This window comes from Lissotriton helveticus, chromosome 5_1, assembly GCF_964261635.1.
Source record: "Lissotriton helveticus chromosome 5_1, aLisHel1.1, whole genome shotgun sequence".
Classification (NCBI taxonomy): domain Eukaryota; kingdom Metazoa; phylum Chordata; class Amphibia; order Caudata; family Salamandridae; genus Lissotriton; species Lissotriton helveticus.
Genome location: NC_136065.1, coordinates 604,794,843 through 604,814,201, shown reverse-complemented (window position 1 = coordinate 604,814,201; position 19,359 = coordinate 604,794,843). Strand labels below are relative to the sequence as shown.

The window sequence follows — 19,359 nt, the reverse complement described above, 5'->3', positions numbered from 1 at the left end:
GGAAATAGGATGAGAGGGAGTTGACCCATTCCTGTGACTCGGTGAGTGGGGGCTGGCAGGCAGGGGGGTCGTAAAATCTTTAACTATTTTGTATAACACTCTACGTGAGCTGGCTGCCATATTTATCCTGTTCCCTAGATAGTTTTTTTTGCTGCGGCTATTTCATTCATATAGTGTCTGTGAGCTGCTTTGTATTGTTGTCTGTCTGTTTGGTTCTTTGTTTTTCGCCATTTACGTTCGGCTGCCCTGGCCGAGAGTTTTGTTTTTTCCAGGTTGGGGGTGAACCATGGGGAGAGTTTGTTAGGACATCTGGATACCTTTTTAGGGGCAATTATATCTAAGGTGGAGGTAATGGCGCATTCTAGGTCAATTGCTGCCTTGTTAGGGTCGGTGAGCTCAGTGATGTGGGGGGAGAGAAGTGAGTTGAGGAGGAGTCGGGGTCGATCTTGTTCCATGGCCTACTCCATTTCACGTGTTTTTTGACCTGATGTTGTGTTGAGTTTATGGAGATGTTGAATCTAATAGCGTGATGGTATGACCATAGGATGTGGAGAATGTGATCGATCTCGACTTTTGGTGAGTTTGTAAATAGGATATCTAGTGAATGGCCTGCCTTATGTGTGGGGCCAGTGGCTAACATATTTAGTCCCAACGAGTTAAGGCTTGTGATAAGATCACTGGTGTGGGGGTCTTGAGTTAGTTCCGCGTGATAATTAAAATCCCCATGTAATATAAAACTACCGGAGACCAGGACATGTGGGGCTATTGTCTCCACAAGCTTGTTGACAAAGTTGTTTTTAGTGCCGGGGGGCCTGTAGAGGAGGGCAACTTTCCATTGCTCCTTGTTTTCCATCATTAGGGTGACGATCTCCATTTCGCCCCAGTTGGCTAGGATTGTGTCAGAGAAAGCGCTAATTCCGGCACTGTTCCCCTTGAGCGGGGTTATGCTCAGTTTGGTATGCTGCTCCGACTTCTTTGTGAATTGGGATGGGCCCAAAATCTCTAAATTGAAGAATACTTAAAGGTCTGTGATTTTTTTTTTTTTTTTTTTTTAAAAACCTTTATTTGAGCAAGCAGAAAGGTACAAGGATGGGCCTACAACCACACGGGCCAGCCGCTAAAAAGGAGTAGACACATATCATATATGCCCGCAGAGGTAACCGTCAATCAACAATGCAATATTCCACATTATATACAGGACCAAAACAGGTTTTATATATATGAAAGAACAAACATACAGAAAGGCGAGAGTGTATCACTGAAGGTCAGCCCAAGGGACGCAAGGGGGGGACAGCAGCGGAGGTGCAGTAGCAATATCCTAAGCACTAAGGAGTATGGAGTGGGGGGGGGGGGCGGAGGGGGGCAGAGATCAGGAAGAAGAAGGGGGGAAGAGCCGGAGACACCAGCTCAGTCCCTATATGAAGATTCCGGGAACGCTAGCCTAAGGAGATAGGGTAATCTCGATGGTGTCCACAAGGGGAGGAGTACAAATGTCGCCACGGTATTCGTTCCATTGACCCCACACCTTCACCCATGCCCTGGGTCTGCCCCTGGCCACATAGACAGTTTTCTCACGGAACATGGACCAATCCATATTATCCTCCCATTGCGAGAGGGCAGGGGGCCTGGAGGCCCCCCAGAGTTGCGCAATATCTCGCTTCGCAATCATATAGCCCAGGGTGGCCCATCTAGTCTGTGCCACCGAATAGTCCGTGGGCTCCCAAACATTCAAAAGACAGCGACGAGGTTCCGGTCGCAAGGATATCCCTGTCACCACAGTCATCAGATCAAGCACGGCCACCCAATAAGCAGCCACCATCGGGCACTCCCAAAGAATATGCAGGAAAGTAGCACGCAAACCACATCCACGCTTACACAGTCCATCGGAGGAAAAGCCCATCACCATCAGTCGCGGTCCCGTCACGTACACCCGATGAAGGATCTTCAATTGGACCAGACGGAGTCGAGCCGGTATAGCCACCTCCTTCGGAGAGGAGAGGGCCGATTGCCAATCCTCATCATCAAGTTCCAACCCATCTCCCATCCACTGTTCCCGAAGTCGGGCCAATAAGTCAGTCCGATTGTTAATCAACTTTTTATAGATCAGGGAGATAGTGCTATCAGGAAGATGTACGTCAAGGATACGGTCTTCAAGTGGGGAAGAGTCAGGCGGAATCTCACCAGGAGCAAACACCGAAACCAAAGCGTGCCTGATCTGTAAATAACGAAAGAATTCCCGACTACTCAGGCCGTAGTCAGCCTGGAGGGCCTGAAACGGGCGCACAGAACCCTTAGAATATACATCCCCCACTTTAGAGATCCCAATCAAGTCCCAACGGTCAAAACCCTTGGAAGACCAAAGACCGCCCAGACGTTCTGAAGCATAAAGCGGCGTCGCCAACGTCAAGCGATCCTCCCAGCCCAGGCTCACATTCGCAGCACGCCACACTGTCAAAGCAGTCAAAGTAGGTCCCACAAGATGGCGCCCAGCGGAGCGAGAATAGAGCACTCTATTAAAGTCACCTCCCGGAAGCTGAAGTTTATCCATCTCAAACGCCGGATTACGACCCGGAGAGAACATAGCGTGATTAATAGCGGACAGATGGGAAGCCCAGTAGTATCTCTTAATATCGGGGAGCGCCATGCCCCCATCGTACCACGGGATGGAAAGTTTCGCGAGAGCAATGCGCGGTCGCCCATCCCAAATAAGTTGCCTCTGAAGGCTCTCAATCTCCCGAAAATAGGTCTTGGGGATAGGATCATAATAATTCTGGAGAGCGTAGAGAAACCGCGGTAGTGACATCATCTTAAACAGGGCCGCCCGACCCAGTGGAGACAGGGGAAGTTTGCGCCAGCGGGCAACGTCCAAACGGAGCCTAAGCAACGGGGGAAGGAGATTACGATCAAAACGAAGGGACGGATCCAAGGTAACGAAAACCCCCAAGTATTTGAAACCATCCCGGACCACCTGAAGAGGAAGTCTACTAGGCAACGGAGGCAAGATACCAGATAAAACGTATACACAGGATTTAGACCAGTTGATGACGAGGCCTGAGTTAGCGCCAAAGGACGCAAGAACGTCAAATAAAACAGATAAAGACTTGCGAGGAGAAGTAAGATACAAGAGGATGTCGTCCGCATAAAGCGAGACGCGGTCTTCGAAGTCCGGGGCCCAACGAATACCTTTAAGGGACGGCTCCCAACGGAGCCAGGCCGCCAACGGTTCAAGAGCGAGCGCGAACAACAGAGGGGACAAGGGGCAACCCTGACGGGTACCCCTGCCCAAGGAGAAGGGGGCCGACACTCTACCGTTCACTACAACTTGCGCCAGAGGTTCCGCGTACAACAGCCTAACCCAGCTAATAAACTCGCACCCGAATCCAAATTTCTCAAGTGTCGCCCATAAATAGGGCCACTCCACAGTATCAAAGGCCATGGAGGCATCCAGGGACGCCAAAATGGCCGGTTCAGTCAAAAGCCCCGCCCTCGCCAGCGCGCCGTGGAGGCGACGTAAATTCAGAGCAGTGTTGCGATGCGGGATAAAGCCAGATTGATCCGGATGGACCAACTCCCCAAGAACCGAAAGGAGACGGGTCGCCAAAAGTTTAGCCAACACCTTAGGTTCAACATTTAATAGGGATATGGGCCTATACGAGGAACAGAGGTCACGCGGTTTACCCTCTTTGGGAATGACGACGATTGTCGCCAGACGCTGATCATAAGGAAGTATGTTCCGCTCCCGAGATTCTAGAAACATGGCGCGGAGATACGGCGCCACCTTATCGGGGCGTAATTTGTACAACTCAATAGGCAAACCGTTCGGGCCCAGTGCTTTGCCCGAACGGAGCGATCGAACTGCATTGGCTATCTCATCATTCGTAAAAGGGGAGTCCAAAGCAATACGGTCCAAGTCGGTGACACAGGGCAAAGTGATATCACGCAGAAGAAGGCGGGAGTCGGCAACATCCCTCACAGACACGGGAGCATATACCACACGGAAATATTCCGCAAAACGATCAACAATGGCGGTCGGATCAATCACATTCTCACCACTCGCAGACTGAATCACGGGCACCACACGATTAACTCTTTCTTTCTTGTCCAACCACGCTAGGAGTTTGCCCGCCTTGTCACCCACATCGTACAATCTGCCCTGCTGCTCACGAAACATCACCTTTGCAGCGTCAGTGACCAGAGATTTATATGCAAACTGTTTTAGACCCAGGGCATGGAGTTTCTCAGGCGTGACACCAGATTCCAACTCGTCCTCCAAAGCAGAGATCTCCCCCTCAAGGTCCACCACCTCCTTCCTCCCTGCCCTCTTAGCTTCAACAATCAAGGAAAGGGCCTGTCCACGAATCACAGTTTTAAAAGCTTCCCACAGGGACACAGCCGAAGAGACCGACCCCTCATTTTCCAGGAAATATGCATCCATGGACTTGAGCAAGAGGGTACGAGTCTCAGGGGAGGAAAGATACCAAGGGTTAATGGGAGCCACTCGGCCCGCCGCCTCTACCCCAACCTCGAAACGAAGCCAGAGCGGCGAGTGATCAGAAATACCCCTCGGCAAATGTAAAATCTCGCGAACCGCCGATGATTGGGCTGCGGGCATCAGGAAATAATCCAGCCGGGACAGACTGCCATGGGCCCCAGAATGGAAGGTGTATTGGAGCTGAGTAGGATGCAACAGTCGCCAGCAGTCCACAAGGCCAAAGGTATCTAAAAACCCACCCAACCACTGCTGAGCCTGCGGGGTATCTCTAGGGGGATGGCGATCGTGAAGGCCGGAAAGCACCGAATTAAAATCACCGGCAAGAAAGAGAGTGCTATCAGGGAGATCTAACAAAACACGGCCCAAGTCAGTAAAAGTAGAGGTCTGCAAACCCGGGGGAACATAAACATTGAAGAGAGATAGGGTGCGGCCTTCATACCTACCCACCAGGACAGTATATCTCCCACGGTCATCATGAATCACCTCATCGATAGCCAGGGGGAGGGAGGTTCGAACAAGAATACCCACACCCCTAGATCCGGAGGTAAACCCCGAGTGCGCCACAAGGCGGTAGCCCCATCTATTCATTGCATAACAAACATTACCAATCAAATGGGTTTCTTGCATGAAAACAATGTCCGGTGACAAACGTCGTATACATTTTAAGACCACACTGCGCTTAATACGATCTCCCAGGCCATTAACGTTCCAGGAAAGAAATTTCAACCCTCTACCCCCCATCCCAACCGTCCGAGCCAAGACCCCTCGTCCATGAGCTAGACATCAGAAACAGCAGCAAACACAGGAGCAACTCGCCTTGAAAACAACACACAGAAAAGAAAACACTTCCCAACCCCCCTCCCCCAAACTGAAGAGAAACACCCCCCACCCTGCACCCCTGCAAAAAGCTAAAGAGCCACCCCAACCTGCAGTGTGCCTGTCGCCCAAGAACCCCTATTCTACACAAAGACCCCGGAGGAGGAAAGGTCTCCGTTCCATCCACCCCCGACCTCAGCAAGAACAAAAATAACAAACGAAAGACAGAATGATCACAATGTAGAGGGACGCCGGCCAACACTCCTGAGAATGTATTCAAAATAAGACAAAAGAGCCGAACAGTTAGATCTCCACACCACCTTCGGCACCACCAGGGTGAGCGGCGGAGTCTGTCTCAGGAGGACGGTCAGGCAATGAGTCCAGCCAGTCATTAACAGCATCTGGCCGATCAAAGAAAAGGGTACGTTCATTGTATTCAACCCGGAGTCTAGTGGGAAAGAGCATGGCGTAACGTAGGCCCCGATCCCGGAGACGTTTCTTGGCACCACGAAACTCCATACGTTGTCTCTGAACCTGTTGGGAAAAATCCGGGTAAAAGTTCACCGTAGCATTCTCAAAGGCCACCGGGCCCTTCACCCGCGAGGCCTGCAGGATAGCGTCCCGGTCTCTATAATGAAAAAGCTTCGCTACAATGGGTCTCGGCGGGGCTCCCGGCTTGACTTTGCCCCCTGGAACACGATGTGCACGTTCCACCGTGAAAAATTTTGTGAGACCAGAAGGGGCCAAATGGTTCAAGACCAGATCCTCAACCAGGAGATCCACCGAGTGGGGTTCAGGGTTTTCCGGTACACCAACCAGGCGAACATTGCAGCGACGCGCCCTATTTTCAAAGTCCTCCAGGCGACGGGTCATGAAGTCGTTCCCCCGACGGAGATTTCCAATCTCTGTTTGGAGCTCCGAGACGTCATTCGTAAGGCTAGAGGATTTAATATCCAGTGATTGTACCCTCTCATTCGTCTTGCCGAGATCAGCACGAATCAGATTCACCTCAATAGCCACGGTGTCAAGTTTGTGGGCCAAGGCCTCGTACTGTAGGCCGATGGATTCCCTCACACCCGAGATGGCGCCCATGATATCCTGTAGGGAGGGCTCCGCCGACTCTTCCAAAATTCGTTCGGACGCTATACTAGAACCAGGCAGGGCAGCTCCGGGGGACCCCTTAGAATGGGTATAACGGTCCATGACATTTGATTGAACTGGAGCTCCGCGCAGAGGTGTTTTCGTCTTGCGCGTCTCTCTGTCCCCTCTGCCCGCCATTTTGAAGATGCGTCACAGGACAAGCCACCAGGTTCGACGGGCCCGACACCCAAAGTACAGGATCAAAAGTACATAAAAAGGGGGCACAACTCGGGTAGAGGTCGCCAAGCCAGCAAATAGGTCACATGAAAGCCCAACAGCCGATCTGCCTCCAAGTCTCAGTCGCAACACGACATCCACATCCGTGGCCCAAGTCGGAACGGAATCGAAACCGAAACTTAGGAAGGGGGGACCCACAAGGCCAGATCTCCTGCCGTTGTTGTTCAATTGCAGGACGGCTACAGTACCGCACCCCGTCCCGGGCGCACCTCAAGGGCGGAGCCCAAAAGTTCAGAGCACCATATCTCAGGAATACGAGATCCAAATCGATTTCTGAAAAGTGCCAGGGTAATCAGCCAAACGTCCCCTACACGAATTCTTGCAAGAAATCAGGATTCAGCCAGGATAAAATGCCGGGAGCGGCGAGGGTCCGGAGAGCGCTGTGCTCAAGCGGCCATCTCGGATGCCCGCCCTGTGATTTTTTTTTAAAGATAAAGAAAAGTAATTTAAACCAGTATGTTTACTCCTAGACATCAGTGTAGATGTATAAATGTTGGAAATTCGCAAACATTCTGAGTAGTAAACCTGTAAATCTAATCCTGTTCCAGCATGCAGCTTTCCAGGCATACTACGAGAAATATTGTGTGTTATTTGCAGAAGAGACCACTCCCTAATCATCCGTACAACGTTTGAGGGTGTTCTATTACTCTTCCTACTTTGAAAGCTTAATTATTTATTCCCTTTTCTAGAGGAAATATACACTTATATCCACAGTGGGAATGGGTCAGAGGGGAGTTTGTAAATGGTAACAAACTCACAAGGTTTTAGCATTCACAATGTTTTAAGACACCACATGCCTTGATCCTCCCACTCCTCATACCTTGTGCCTTGTGTGGGAATTGATATTGCAGAACTGTGCCTAGTAATATATGATTACAATTATTGGTTCTAATGGTTTTTCCACAACCGGAAGTTTGTTATGTTGCTGAGGGGGAAATTATTTAAATGTTAATAAATAAGGACAAAAATGAACACAAAGGGGGTTAGAAATGCTAAGACTACAAACACTGACCCTTGTGCAATCATTTTTGTATTAAATGTATAATTATTAACTAACATTTTATATATGTGTAAGATGACCAACTGACCTTTAGTATTTATATTTACCTACACATGCTGTTCAATATCTATACATAACTGTCTATGGCATTACAATATGAACTAATCAATTTATGTCTTACTAGTAATGCAAGAAACAATAGCTTAATCACCAGTTTTTTGCAAAGTAATACATTAGCTCTGAAGAAATATGAAATACTAATCAACAAGACGACAAAGTAAGTAATGATGAAAATATTAAAGTCCCAAACAAAGCTACAATCACACACACATATATGTCATCAATACTATCATCTTGAGTAAGTGCTATAACGACCTGGATTTTTATGCCATAAATTGCATAAACGTTTGCATTTATGTGTTTCTCTGTTGATTAAAATTGTTATCCGAGAGTCTCCTGCTACTTCCACCTATTTAAATAAATCTCAATTAAACCGTTAGGATTGCCAGGGTAATGGTGCCTGAAGTGAAAACGAGTGGCATCTACATGGGCTCAACAAAACTTGGGATCTTATTAGACAATCAACAAAACATTAAAATATGATTTTTTTTCTATTTTCTAAAAGCAAATTACAGTGCTATTTTCAACTAACAATCTCTGAATCAAGTCCTGATACTAGTATTGAAGGTATGTTAATACCATTCTCACATGCATTTCTTTTTCTAATCCTATCTGATGAAACAATTAGATATATAACACAAAAATAAAATTCTCCAATCACACATAAGCAATACTAAAATAATCCAATCCAACGTAGGATCATGACAAAGCTGTATACTGTTAAAGTGAAAATGAAAAATTGAGCCAAAAAATAGTGAGAGAAGATGATCAGGTGACTGTCTGTTACCTGAATCCCATCTGGCTGGCCTTTTCCGTTGTCAGCCATGATGCTGGGTCTTGTCTTCTTCCCTTGCAAGAGGCCCATTCCAGCCCATGACGTGCTATCAAAGATGTTCTTCTCTACATGCTGTTGGCTATCCCAAATAGGTGGCTCTTTTTCATCCAAGATTGTGACTCTCTGCATGTAGTTTTCCTTGTTATTTTCATCTCTGCCATTTTGAGAAAAAAATATATTTAGGGTAAATGCAACATTTACAAAAATGAAAACAGTACAACAGAGAGGTCCTCTTCTGCCACAAGTCTCTTATGAAAATGCAGAGATAATTTGAATTTGCCTTTCTTTCCATAGTCATTGGTGTTTTTGTTACTGTTTCTTCCTTTGATTTAGCATGGATGTTTAGAGAATGCTTCATAAGTACAAAGTGTCAACCACTCTCCTGCAAATGTCTTGCTGAGAGATCTTTTTTTCTTAGAGAGGGGATTTTATGTTGCTCCCAAATTCATGCAGAAGAAAGGCTCTCTTTAAATTATGGCAGTATTTAGCATTTATGTGAATTTATTAAAAGGTACAACATTGGGATTGTTTGATACAAAGTTGTTTTCCCACAGTGGAAGGGGATGGCTACAAGATGCTCTCAAGGAATCTTCTCAATAAAAGAAGAATAACTCAGAGAAGGACCCAATTAAACTAAAAGAGAAACAGCAACCAGCAGCTCAGATAAGGAGGCATGTTATATGGAATTTTACTAAGCAAACAATGAAATGAGAACAATATCCAAGATACATCATTTATTTGCTTATCTATTTACTTGGTTTCTGTTGCTTAAGCAATATCTAGATATAAAAGTGAACTATAGTAAAAAAAAGATAATTACTGTTGCAGAAACTATTTTCACTTTCTGGATAAGCGATCAATACTCCTTTCCTTTATTAAAAGTTGTCTTGTACTTTCACGCTTCTCACTTGAGAACCATCTACATATATGTCAGTAATGCTGTAGACAGGAGGATTGGCCATTTGGACATGCACCCTTCATGTTCACAACCTAGCAGCAAACGTCTTGCACAGAGTAAATAAGTAAAGAATGGGGCCCATGTGACTGTGTTTTCTTTAGCTGTGTGTTTTTCATGTTTCTGTTTTTGGATTATCTGGGGATTTCTCACTGAAACCTCCTAATACAATGCTTCCCTTAGAATGCCAGTATTGATTAACATCCTTTACTTCACAATGATAAACAAATTAGACTTCATTACAAATGAGGTTAAAAAAAATGTACACACATACAATGACTCCCCAGCATCTAGGAGCAACCATCTTGCACTTAGCCCCACATAGAACAAACTAACAGCCTGATTCATGAAGCTAAATTGCGGGCGCAATAGCTGCGAAAATGGCATTGCGCCCGCAATTACCCAAATCGGCATTCATGAAGAAAATAACCAAAGCGCAAAACACAGATTGCGAATTCGCTAATAATTTGCGCCAAAGCACGGAATTAGAGAATAAAGTTAGCGAATTCGCAATACTAGCGCAATCGGAATTCATGAAAATTCTGTAATAGCGAAAAACCTCAAAATCTCCATTAGCGCCGCGCAAATTAAGGACAACCCAAAGCAGGTGGTAACCATAAAAGTGATTTGCGAAAATTTTGAAAAACTGTTGGCCAATCAGGAACAGGGACAGGGCTGACCAAACACACATAAGGAGACACAGCAGCAGCAGTTGGTGTCTCACAATGCCAGGAATGTACATGGTGGTCAGGCGGCGAAGGCTACAGCGAGCAGCACGGAGGAGACGCAGAATACAGGAGAGGATATTCCGCCAGCGGATCACCCTGCTGGGACAAACCAGGGAGCAGATCTATGCGAAGTACCGGTTGAATGGGGCCATGATAATTCAACTCATACACGACCTTGACCCCCTGATGCAGCACCCAACAAGGCGGACCAATGCTGTGCCTACACATGTACAGGTATTGTGTAGCCTGCACCTCCTGGCCTCTGGTAGCTTCCAGGGGATAGTAGCCGCAGCAGGGGGGATATCCCAGCCCACCATGTCACGCTGCCTCCGGAGTTTTGTTGACGCAATGCTCACCCAGCTACACCGACACATCAGATTCCCCACCAGCCAACAGGAACTGGACTTGACAAAGTTAAACTTCTACAATGTGGCCCATTTCCCATCTGTGATAGGATGCATAGACTGCACCCACATTGCCATCTGCCCCCCAGCTGCGACGGAGTACATGTACCGGAATCGGAAGTCATACCACTCCCTCAACATACAGATGGTCTGCAATGCCAAGACTATCATAACTGACATCGTGGCCCAGTACCCAGGGAGTACCCATGACTCTTTTATATTCCGGCACAGCGGCCTCCACACACGACTGGCCAGGGGAGAATTTGGGGAAGGACACCTACTTGGTAAGTACACATTGTCAACAATTACACATTGCAATGATGTAGCTGCGCAGCTCAGGCACTCACCCTCTGCTCCTCACATGCAGGTGACAGCGGCTACGCCCTCCGGGAATACCTCCTCACCCCATACCTCAACCCGGCTACACCACAGCAACGGCGGTACAATGTTTCTCACATACGGACAAGGAATTGTATAGAACGGACATTCGGCCTACTCAAGAGCCGGTTCCGCATACTGCACAAGACAGGTGGGGCCATGTACTACAGTCCTGATGTGTGCTGCCGCATTGTGGCTGTCTGCGCAATATTACACAACATTGCAACCAAGCGCCGGATACCAGTCGAGATCTCTGGCAGTGAGTCTGAAGGGGACGACCGTCCACCAGCACATGTGCGGCATGCACGCGGGGAGAACCCTGCTGAAGGACACAGACGGCGCAACCACATCACTATGAACAGTTTCTGAAGGCCACAATCCACTCACCCAACATTCACTCCTGCATGGCAATGTAAAAAATGACAGGAGGCCCATGTATGTTGCATGAATAAATATTATTGTTAAATCCACAATAATAACGTAAAGTATACATTCATAATATTGCAGCAGTATTGCGCCATACTGCTCCTAACTAGCCACTGGACATGCTTGTATCATCAGCATTATCTAGGCAACTTGCAAGGAACTCAATTGCGCCTCCGCCGCGCAGCCCCCAAACGACGCTCTGGCTCTTCCTCTGGGACGGCACGTGTCCCTGCAGTGGGCCTGGTGCTGCGGCGTAACACGCCAACCATTGAGGCAGACAAGCTGCTGGCACTGGAGGCGCACTCACTGGTGTCGTCCCTCCCCACATTGCCTTCACCAGTAGGATGGAGTGCCAGTACGGCAGTGGTGACCTGCTCCAGCACCCGTCCAACATCCTCGACACATTGTATCAGCTGCTGCTGCTGCGCCAGGCACCGTCGTGATAGCTGGGAGGTGGCATTCCCCATTATGTAATTTGAGCGGGTGTAGGCTGTCAGGCGCGTTAGGAGCTGCCGGTGGCGTCGGCGGGCGGAGGTGCGCTGCGATATAACTGCAGCAGTGTTGGCCTCCATGGCCGCCGCCATGCGCTCAATACTATCACCCACATTGGCCACATTGCGGCCAATTTTATGTAGTTGCAGCTGGATGGCCGCTTGCCGTCGTGCCTGCTGTTGGTGAATGCGTAGCATCCGGCGCTCAGTGCTCATGCCTGGCTTGCGCACAGCCATCCCCCTCCTGCTGCTGTGTGATGTGTCATGGTGGGAAGCCCTGACATGGCTGCTCTGCTGGCTGTCCACAGTGGGTGTGTGCACAGTCACCGCAGTTGATGCACCAGGAGTAGATGGTGCCACGGGTGGTGGAGTTGTGCTTGGCAAAGGTGCAGCACCTGATGGTGCTGAAGCTGTTGGTCTGGCCCTGCCTGCAGGGTTAGGTGCAGCGCCGGATGTTGCTGGCACTGTTGGTCTGGCCCTGGCTGCAGGGTTAGGTGCAGCGCCGGATGTTGCAGGCACTGTTGGTCTGGCCCTGGCTGCAGGGTTAGGTGCAGCGCCGGATGTTGCTGGCGCTGTAGGTCTGGCCCTGGCTGCAGGGTTAGGTGCAGCGCCGGATGTTGCTGGCACTGTTGGTCTGGCCCTGGCTGCAGGGTTAGGTGCAGCGCCGGATGTTGCAGGCACTGTTGGTCTGGCCCTGGCTGCAGGGTTAGGTGCAGCGCCGGATGTTGCTGGCGCTGTAGGTCTGGCCCTGGCTGCAGGGTTAGGTGCAGCGCCGGATGTTGCTGGCACTGTTGGTCTGGCCCTGGCTGCAGGGTTAGGTGCAGCGCCGGATGTTGCAGGCACTGTTGGTCTGGCCCTGGCTGCAGGGTTAGGTGCAGCGCCGGATGTTGCAGGCACTGTTGGTCTGGCCCTGGCTGCAGGGTTAGGTGCAGCGCCGGATGTTGCTGGCGCTGTAGGTCTGGCCCTGGCTGCAGGGTTAGGTGCAGCGCCGGATGTTGCTGGCGCTGTAGGTCTTGCCCTGGCTGCAGGGATTGGTGTTGCCAATGATGGTGCTGGACCTGTTGGTGTTGGCCTGGCTGCGGTGTGTGGGGCTACGCCTGATGGTGCATGAGGTGTTGGTGTTGGCACCTCCTCCGCATCCTCTTCTGACTCAGCGATCTGCAGCATGTCGCTGTCGCTGCTGTAGTCGCCGCCACCTGTGAGGGGAATTGGACTTACATTAATGCCATGTATCTGTCACACGTACAGCTTAGCGATAGCTCATTTTGGGTTACGTCTGGCTGCTTTGGGGTTATTTTACATTTTTATTTTACATTATGGGCAGTGTACATGTCCGACATTGCTTGTGGCCATGATCTCATGTGCATTGTTTGTATGACTTGGAATGCATATGGGAGGCTATAGGGCCATGGCCATTGGTAGGGGACAGGGTCGCAGTCGCATGCCACTTACCTTGGCTGTCTTGGCTGGGTCGGGATGAGTCCAGGTTGGTGACACCTATGCATGCCTCTGTCTCGAGGGTGTCCTCCACGCGGTCCTCCATGGGGGTATTGGGAGGGACAGTAGGGTCTCCGCCCCCAGTACCAGATGTCTCGCCCAGCCTCTCTGCCACCCTTTCCTTGGCACGACCTCGGAGGTCGTACCACCTCTTCTTTAATTCGTCCAGTGACCTGTGTGTCACGCCCACAGCGTTCACTTTGGCAGAAATTCCTAGCCAGATGCGACGTCTCTCCATCTCTGGCACCCTCCGGGAGTCCTTTCCGAAGAGTTTAGCGTGGTTTTCAACCACTCCCTCGATGAGGTGCTCCAACTCCGGCTCGGTAAACTTGAGCTTTCTCTTGCGCCCGCTGTCACTGGGCCCGGGTGCAGTCTCCTCTGTCATTGCTACTGTCGCTAAAGGGTGACTAGCGCTACTTTGGAGGTGTCCCGGTAGGAGCTCTCAGTTTCGCTGCAGACTCGCGGTCAGCCTCGCAGTTCAGAATGGGTGTGGCAACTGGCTGCTTCCTGGTTGCGACGTCATCACGGCGCTCGTAAAGCGACTTCCCGTTGGTGAGTTCTCGCTACTGGCGAGATGTCGCAAATGTGGATTTGCGTGGCGCTAAATAGAGACGGAATATCTGGGTTTTTGCGACTTTTTCGGCGATTTCATTTTCTCGCTATCGATTTTAGCGCCCGTGTGCGAATCGCTTAGATTACTCGCTATCTATGATGAATTCCGATCTGCGCCTTTCCATTTGCGATTCGCTGTGATTCGCTAGTTGAGAGTCGCTGTTTCCTTTCTTGATGAATCAGGCTGTAAATCTTTCTCAATATCTACCATCAATCTTAGAGGAGTTTATAGATGAAACTACACACCTTTCACCTTATAAAAAGATCATCGAAACACTTTTGACAAAACAAACTTTGATTGTAGCTGGAAAGGAGAAAATCTACATATAAATGCGTCATATACCAAAGATTTATGCTGGAGTAACACAAAGTGACAGGCCTTCCTGCAGAATGTGATGAGGGACCCTCCCACGAATCTCTAATATCTTACAAATGTTCATTTGCCTTGGGCTGAATGGGGCCCCCTTGAAGGGTTTGCGGCCCCCTGTTGGTTTAGGGGCCCGGAGGGTTTGGATGCCCCCCCACACATAGCAGTGGCTTCAGGAGCTTGTGTTAAGGCCCAGAAGATAGAGAATTGAAACACACCATACTAGGGCTTAAAACAGCTCATTGGATTTGCTTTAGAAAGTCCTCCAAACTCTTGGGAATCTTTATAGACTCAAAATCATATACCTTCCATGCACCTTCACTATGCATTTTTATCTGCTTTACCTTCCCTCCTCTCACCCTTTGCAAATTTCACATAACATCTGTCAGTACTGGAGATGGGTTGTAGTTTCTAGGAGCAGTGGGAATCTGTCTCTCTCCTTAAGAGTGCGCATCCTTAGAATGAGGAAGAACACACTTGAAAATAACAATACCTCATGGAAGAGAGGGAGAGAGAGAGGAGAGAGAGAGAGAGAGAGGAAGAGGAGAGGGAGAGGGAGAGGGAGAGGGGAGAGAGGGAGAGAGAGAGAGAGAGAGAGAGAGAGAGAGAGAGAGGGAGAGAGAGAGAGAGAGAGAGAGAGAGAGAGAGAGAGAGGGAGGGAGGGAGGGAGGGAGAGAGAGAGAGAGAGAGAGAGGGAGGGAGGGAGGGAGAGAGAGAGAGAGAGAGAGAGAGAGGGAGAGAGAGAGAGAGAGAGAGAGAGAGAGAGAGAGAGAGAGAGAGAGAGAGAGGGAGGGAGGGAGGGAGAGAGAGAGAGAGAGAGAGAGAGAGGGAGGGAGGGAGAGAGAGAGAGAGAGAGCGAGCGAGAGAGAGAGAGAGAGAGAGAGAAAGGTCTGGATGGTAATGCGGGTCAGTCCTTCACAAATACTGGCTAGACCTTTTGTTTCTAGAGCAAAAAGCACATAATATATTTGAGACAATTTCTTAACAGCCATGTGCATTACTCCAAAGCTCAGACTCAATATTGTGCTTACTGGGATAAAGTAAGGATAGCACCGTAACTAGCCCCCCGCCCACAGCTACCAGTCACAGCCAGAGAACCTTTAAGGGAAGGGAGCATCGGTCCAGTGGCACTTTGGCTATAGATGGATTGGCAGGAGAGCATCAGCAATAGAGGAACACTGACGGTGAAGTCACAAGGAACTGTAGGGAAATGAAGGAAAAGGATAGAATGGGTAGAGGCCTGCCTAAAAGGGAGATAACCACAGAGGGAACCGAGTGACGGGAGAACTCAAAAGTCGAGAGGGAATTCCAAATGAGTGAGAATTGGATCGAAAGTGGATGAAGCCCAATAACTGCTATTGTCAAGCACCATCCTCAATAGTTGCTGTGCTTTTAAATGACACTGTCTCTCATAGCCCTGAAGAGAAACCAATAGCTTGCCCGTCAGGCCTGAGCTTCGCAAGCCCAGTTGTAAATGGCTATCCCAGTTTCCATCTACCTATTCTACAGAGCTTCAAGACTTGTGCATCTTTATGCCACTGCCACAACTTGTTTGGGCATTTGGAAAACAATGTCATAACTGTCTGGGAATACATTTCTGTAGGCCTGACCCTTGAATGACCCAGAGTCTGAAACTGATTCCTGAAACCATAATCTCTGGTCACATGGCTCCATAACATTCTCCATCACTTAGACGGATTCTAAGACTGCACTCCTCACATTCTTCATCATTAAGGGAATATTTCTCTGACCTAATCCCTCACACTTATTTCAATATAATTTGCTGCCTTACAAACATCAACCCTTACTTTTGCATTTTCTGGTTGGGTCACTTCTCTCGTACAAAATGTTGTCAACTACCACCAACTTCTTTACTCTCTTTATCCAACTCAGCCATAGACCCCTATTTAGAGTTTGGTGGGCATGGTAACCTTTAAAGTCAATGTCATGAAATATGGTGGATGCGGATAGGACACCCGCCATGTTTAGACCGAGTACCCTGTCTGCAAAACTCCAAAGAAGGCACACAGTCTAACATTTGGCCTCTTTCCCCTCAACACCTAAGGAGGAATCATTATGTGTTAACCTCCATGCTTGCAATCTTTCTTCCAAACACTTTCACCAATCACCTCCTTCTCGCAATTCAATTTCAGTCCCCTTGTTCAACATATGATTCAGCCTCTCTACCAACCCATGGGATCTGGGAAGATGCAAAGCAGAACATATATGTTCCACACTTTTCTTAATCGAGTTTGTACATGTCCTTTGACATTAAAGGCACTCCATTTTCAGGAACTCGAGCACTGGGAAATTCTTCTCTGACAGAAATCAAATTCAAACACTTTGTTACATAGTAGGTGGTTGCTTATTTCTTCACCTTGCATTCTGACCATTTAGACTAATAAACTTTAATACTATTGTTTACTCATTCTGAACCTCAGAAACAGCTCCACTCGTTCCCATTGCTCTTCAAGTGGTTAACAGCTTGATAGCTTTGAAAATGTGAACATTAACACTCATCACTTTCCGTGCATGCTACACATTCATAGGATTGTCTTGCCATCTCCATGTCGAGCCCTGGTGACCAACAATTCTCTTGAAGCTGTTGCGTGTGTTTCGCCATCCACAAGTGCCCAAAGTGTGTTTCTCCCAAGAGTTTTTCCCTCAAATCACGAGGAAGGACTGTCTATACCATCTAAAATCATTTTTCCTTCCGTCCATAATTCTCAACTCTCCATCCAGCGTTACTCTTCCATTCTTTGTCTAATAGTCATCTAGATTAAACCCACACCCTAACCTGATCCTATCTAACACCGCTGTCAATTCTTCCTTTATTACTAACCCACTATTGACAATAAGCATGCAAAATACTTTTGCTTCCTCTTCTTCATCCTACTCTTTCTACTCTGCAGACAATATTTAGAAGCAATCTTTCACTGGACTATTTGTTCCAGGGATGTATTTGACTTCAAAATCATGCTTTTGTATAGGAATATTAATTTTCCAGTTCTCATGGATACCTTGCCCAAACTCTTGTGCAAAAAACCCTATTTCAGCAGTTTGTGGTCTGTTTGGATGACAAGTTAACTTCCCCACTAAAACATACTGAAATGTTCAACCAATCAACGTACCTGTAAAGCATTTTCCTTTATAAATCTTTACAGCAGCTCTGACCCCTTCAGCAACCTCAAGGCAAAAGCAATAGCGAGACACCCTTTCTATCCCTCTTAGTCCAACACTGCCAAAAGGATTCAAATCCATGGTAATAATGCTATTTTTGTACCAAATATTCCAAACAGAGAAGTCTCCACTAAATCTCCTTTCAGCTCTTCAAAGTCCACTTTGTGTTTATCTTTCCATTCAATCTTAGCTCCCTACTTGGCCACATTCCTTATTTTCAGTGACTTAAAAAACATGTGGAGGAGGAGGAGCTTCGCGCGCAACCCAGATGGCCGCGTGAGCTTAGGGCTCCCGAGACCCTCGCAACCTCCCGCATATATCCTGTCCTCTATCTTGTTCTTCATCGATGTTATCGTGAAGACGAACCACGCGTGAGGCAAAATCTGCATTCCTATTTTTAATCGGACCCCGGGAGCCGAAGTTACGGTGCCTTGAAGATTGCGGCCTATGCCTCCGTGATGCCCGGCTGTGGAGTGGTCACGCTACCTGAGCTGTAGTTGAACAACATCGGCCTCAGGGGATTGGCACGACCGGTCCGATTGGTTTCACTTTCGGTTTTGCCTTCAAAGTGACCTGTGACTGGGAACGAGCCTACCCCTGTGCCTACAGACAGCTGCCTGGTCCCCCATGAATGTGACTTTGACTGTTTTGGCCGGATTTGGAGATCTTTCGACTTGGGCCCTCTGGCCGGGGCTGTTTTCGCCCACAGTGGCCAGGGGGGTCGCCATTTTCCTGCCTGGCTTCATCGAATCACGCTGGCCCATCTCCCCTAATGGCGGGGAAATCGGAGGGTGACAGGCTGAAACCTAAGAACACTCGGCGAGGTGGCTCCACTCAATCTAACAGTATGGATCGCTATACCCAGCCTACGGGTTCTCCCGGTGGAGCTGGCACGAGGGACCCGCCTACTTCGGCGCTCGAGCCGACTCTACAAGATGTCATGGCCGCGATCGATGGAATCAAGTCCTCATTAGGACTCCAAATTGAGGCTCTCGCACATAAACTTGACACTGTTGCGATTGATGTCGATCTGATCCGTGCAGATCTGGGCAAAACTAATGAGAAAGTTAAATCTTTGGACATTAAGACATCCAGTCTGACGGGTGATGTCACTGATCTGCAGACCGATGTCCGTCGCTTGAAGACCAACAGCGATCTCATTCTACGTCGTCTCGAGGATTATGTAGGGAGGGCTCGCCGGAACAACGTTCGTATCATTGGGGTTCCGGAAAAGGCGGAGGATCCGGCAGCTGACCTCTTTGTTGAGGACTTAATTGTTCGCTACCTTGCACCTAAGGGACTGAGCAAGTTCTTTACGATCGAACATGCCCACAGAGTTCCGGGTGGCCAGCCGAAGTTGGGTGCCCCGCCGCGGCCTATAATAGGCAGAATCCTCAATTTTCGAGAAAGGGACGCTATCCTGCAGGCCTCACGGACGAGTGGCCCTACAAAATTTGAAAACACCACTGTCAGCTTCTACCCGGACTTGACTCAATCGGTTCAGAGGCAAAGACTTGGCTTCATGGGTGTGAAGAGAAGATTGCAAGACATGGGCCTCAAATATACCATGCTTTTTCAGGCCAAGTTACGAATTGAACATGCGGAGCGGACTTATTTTTTCGATCGTCCGGAGGTGGTGGCGGACTGGCTTGACACTCTCTCGAATCAGCCTCCATCGGAG

General features: G+C 48.6%; 1 protein-coding gene across 1 annotated transcript in view; it reads right to left on the bottom strand.

Annotated features, from left to right (window-relative positions):
• Nucleotides 1-19,359, bottom strand: part of FAM13C (family with sequence similarity 13 member C) — a 794,386-nt gene that overhangs the window by 588,038 nt on the left and 186,989 nt on the right. Inside the window, exon 3 of the mRNA XM_078642967.1 lies at nucleotides 8,593-8,794. Within this exon, the coding sequence (XP_078499093.1) occupies nucleotides 8,593-8,794 (202 nt within the window). The remainder of the gene's footprint in view (nucleotides 1-8,592; nucleotides 8,795-19,359) is intronic.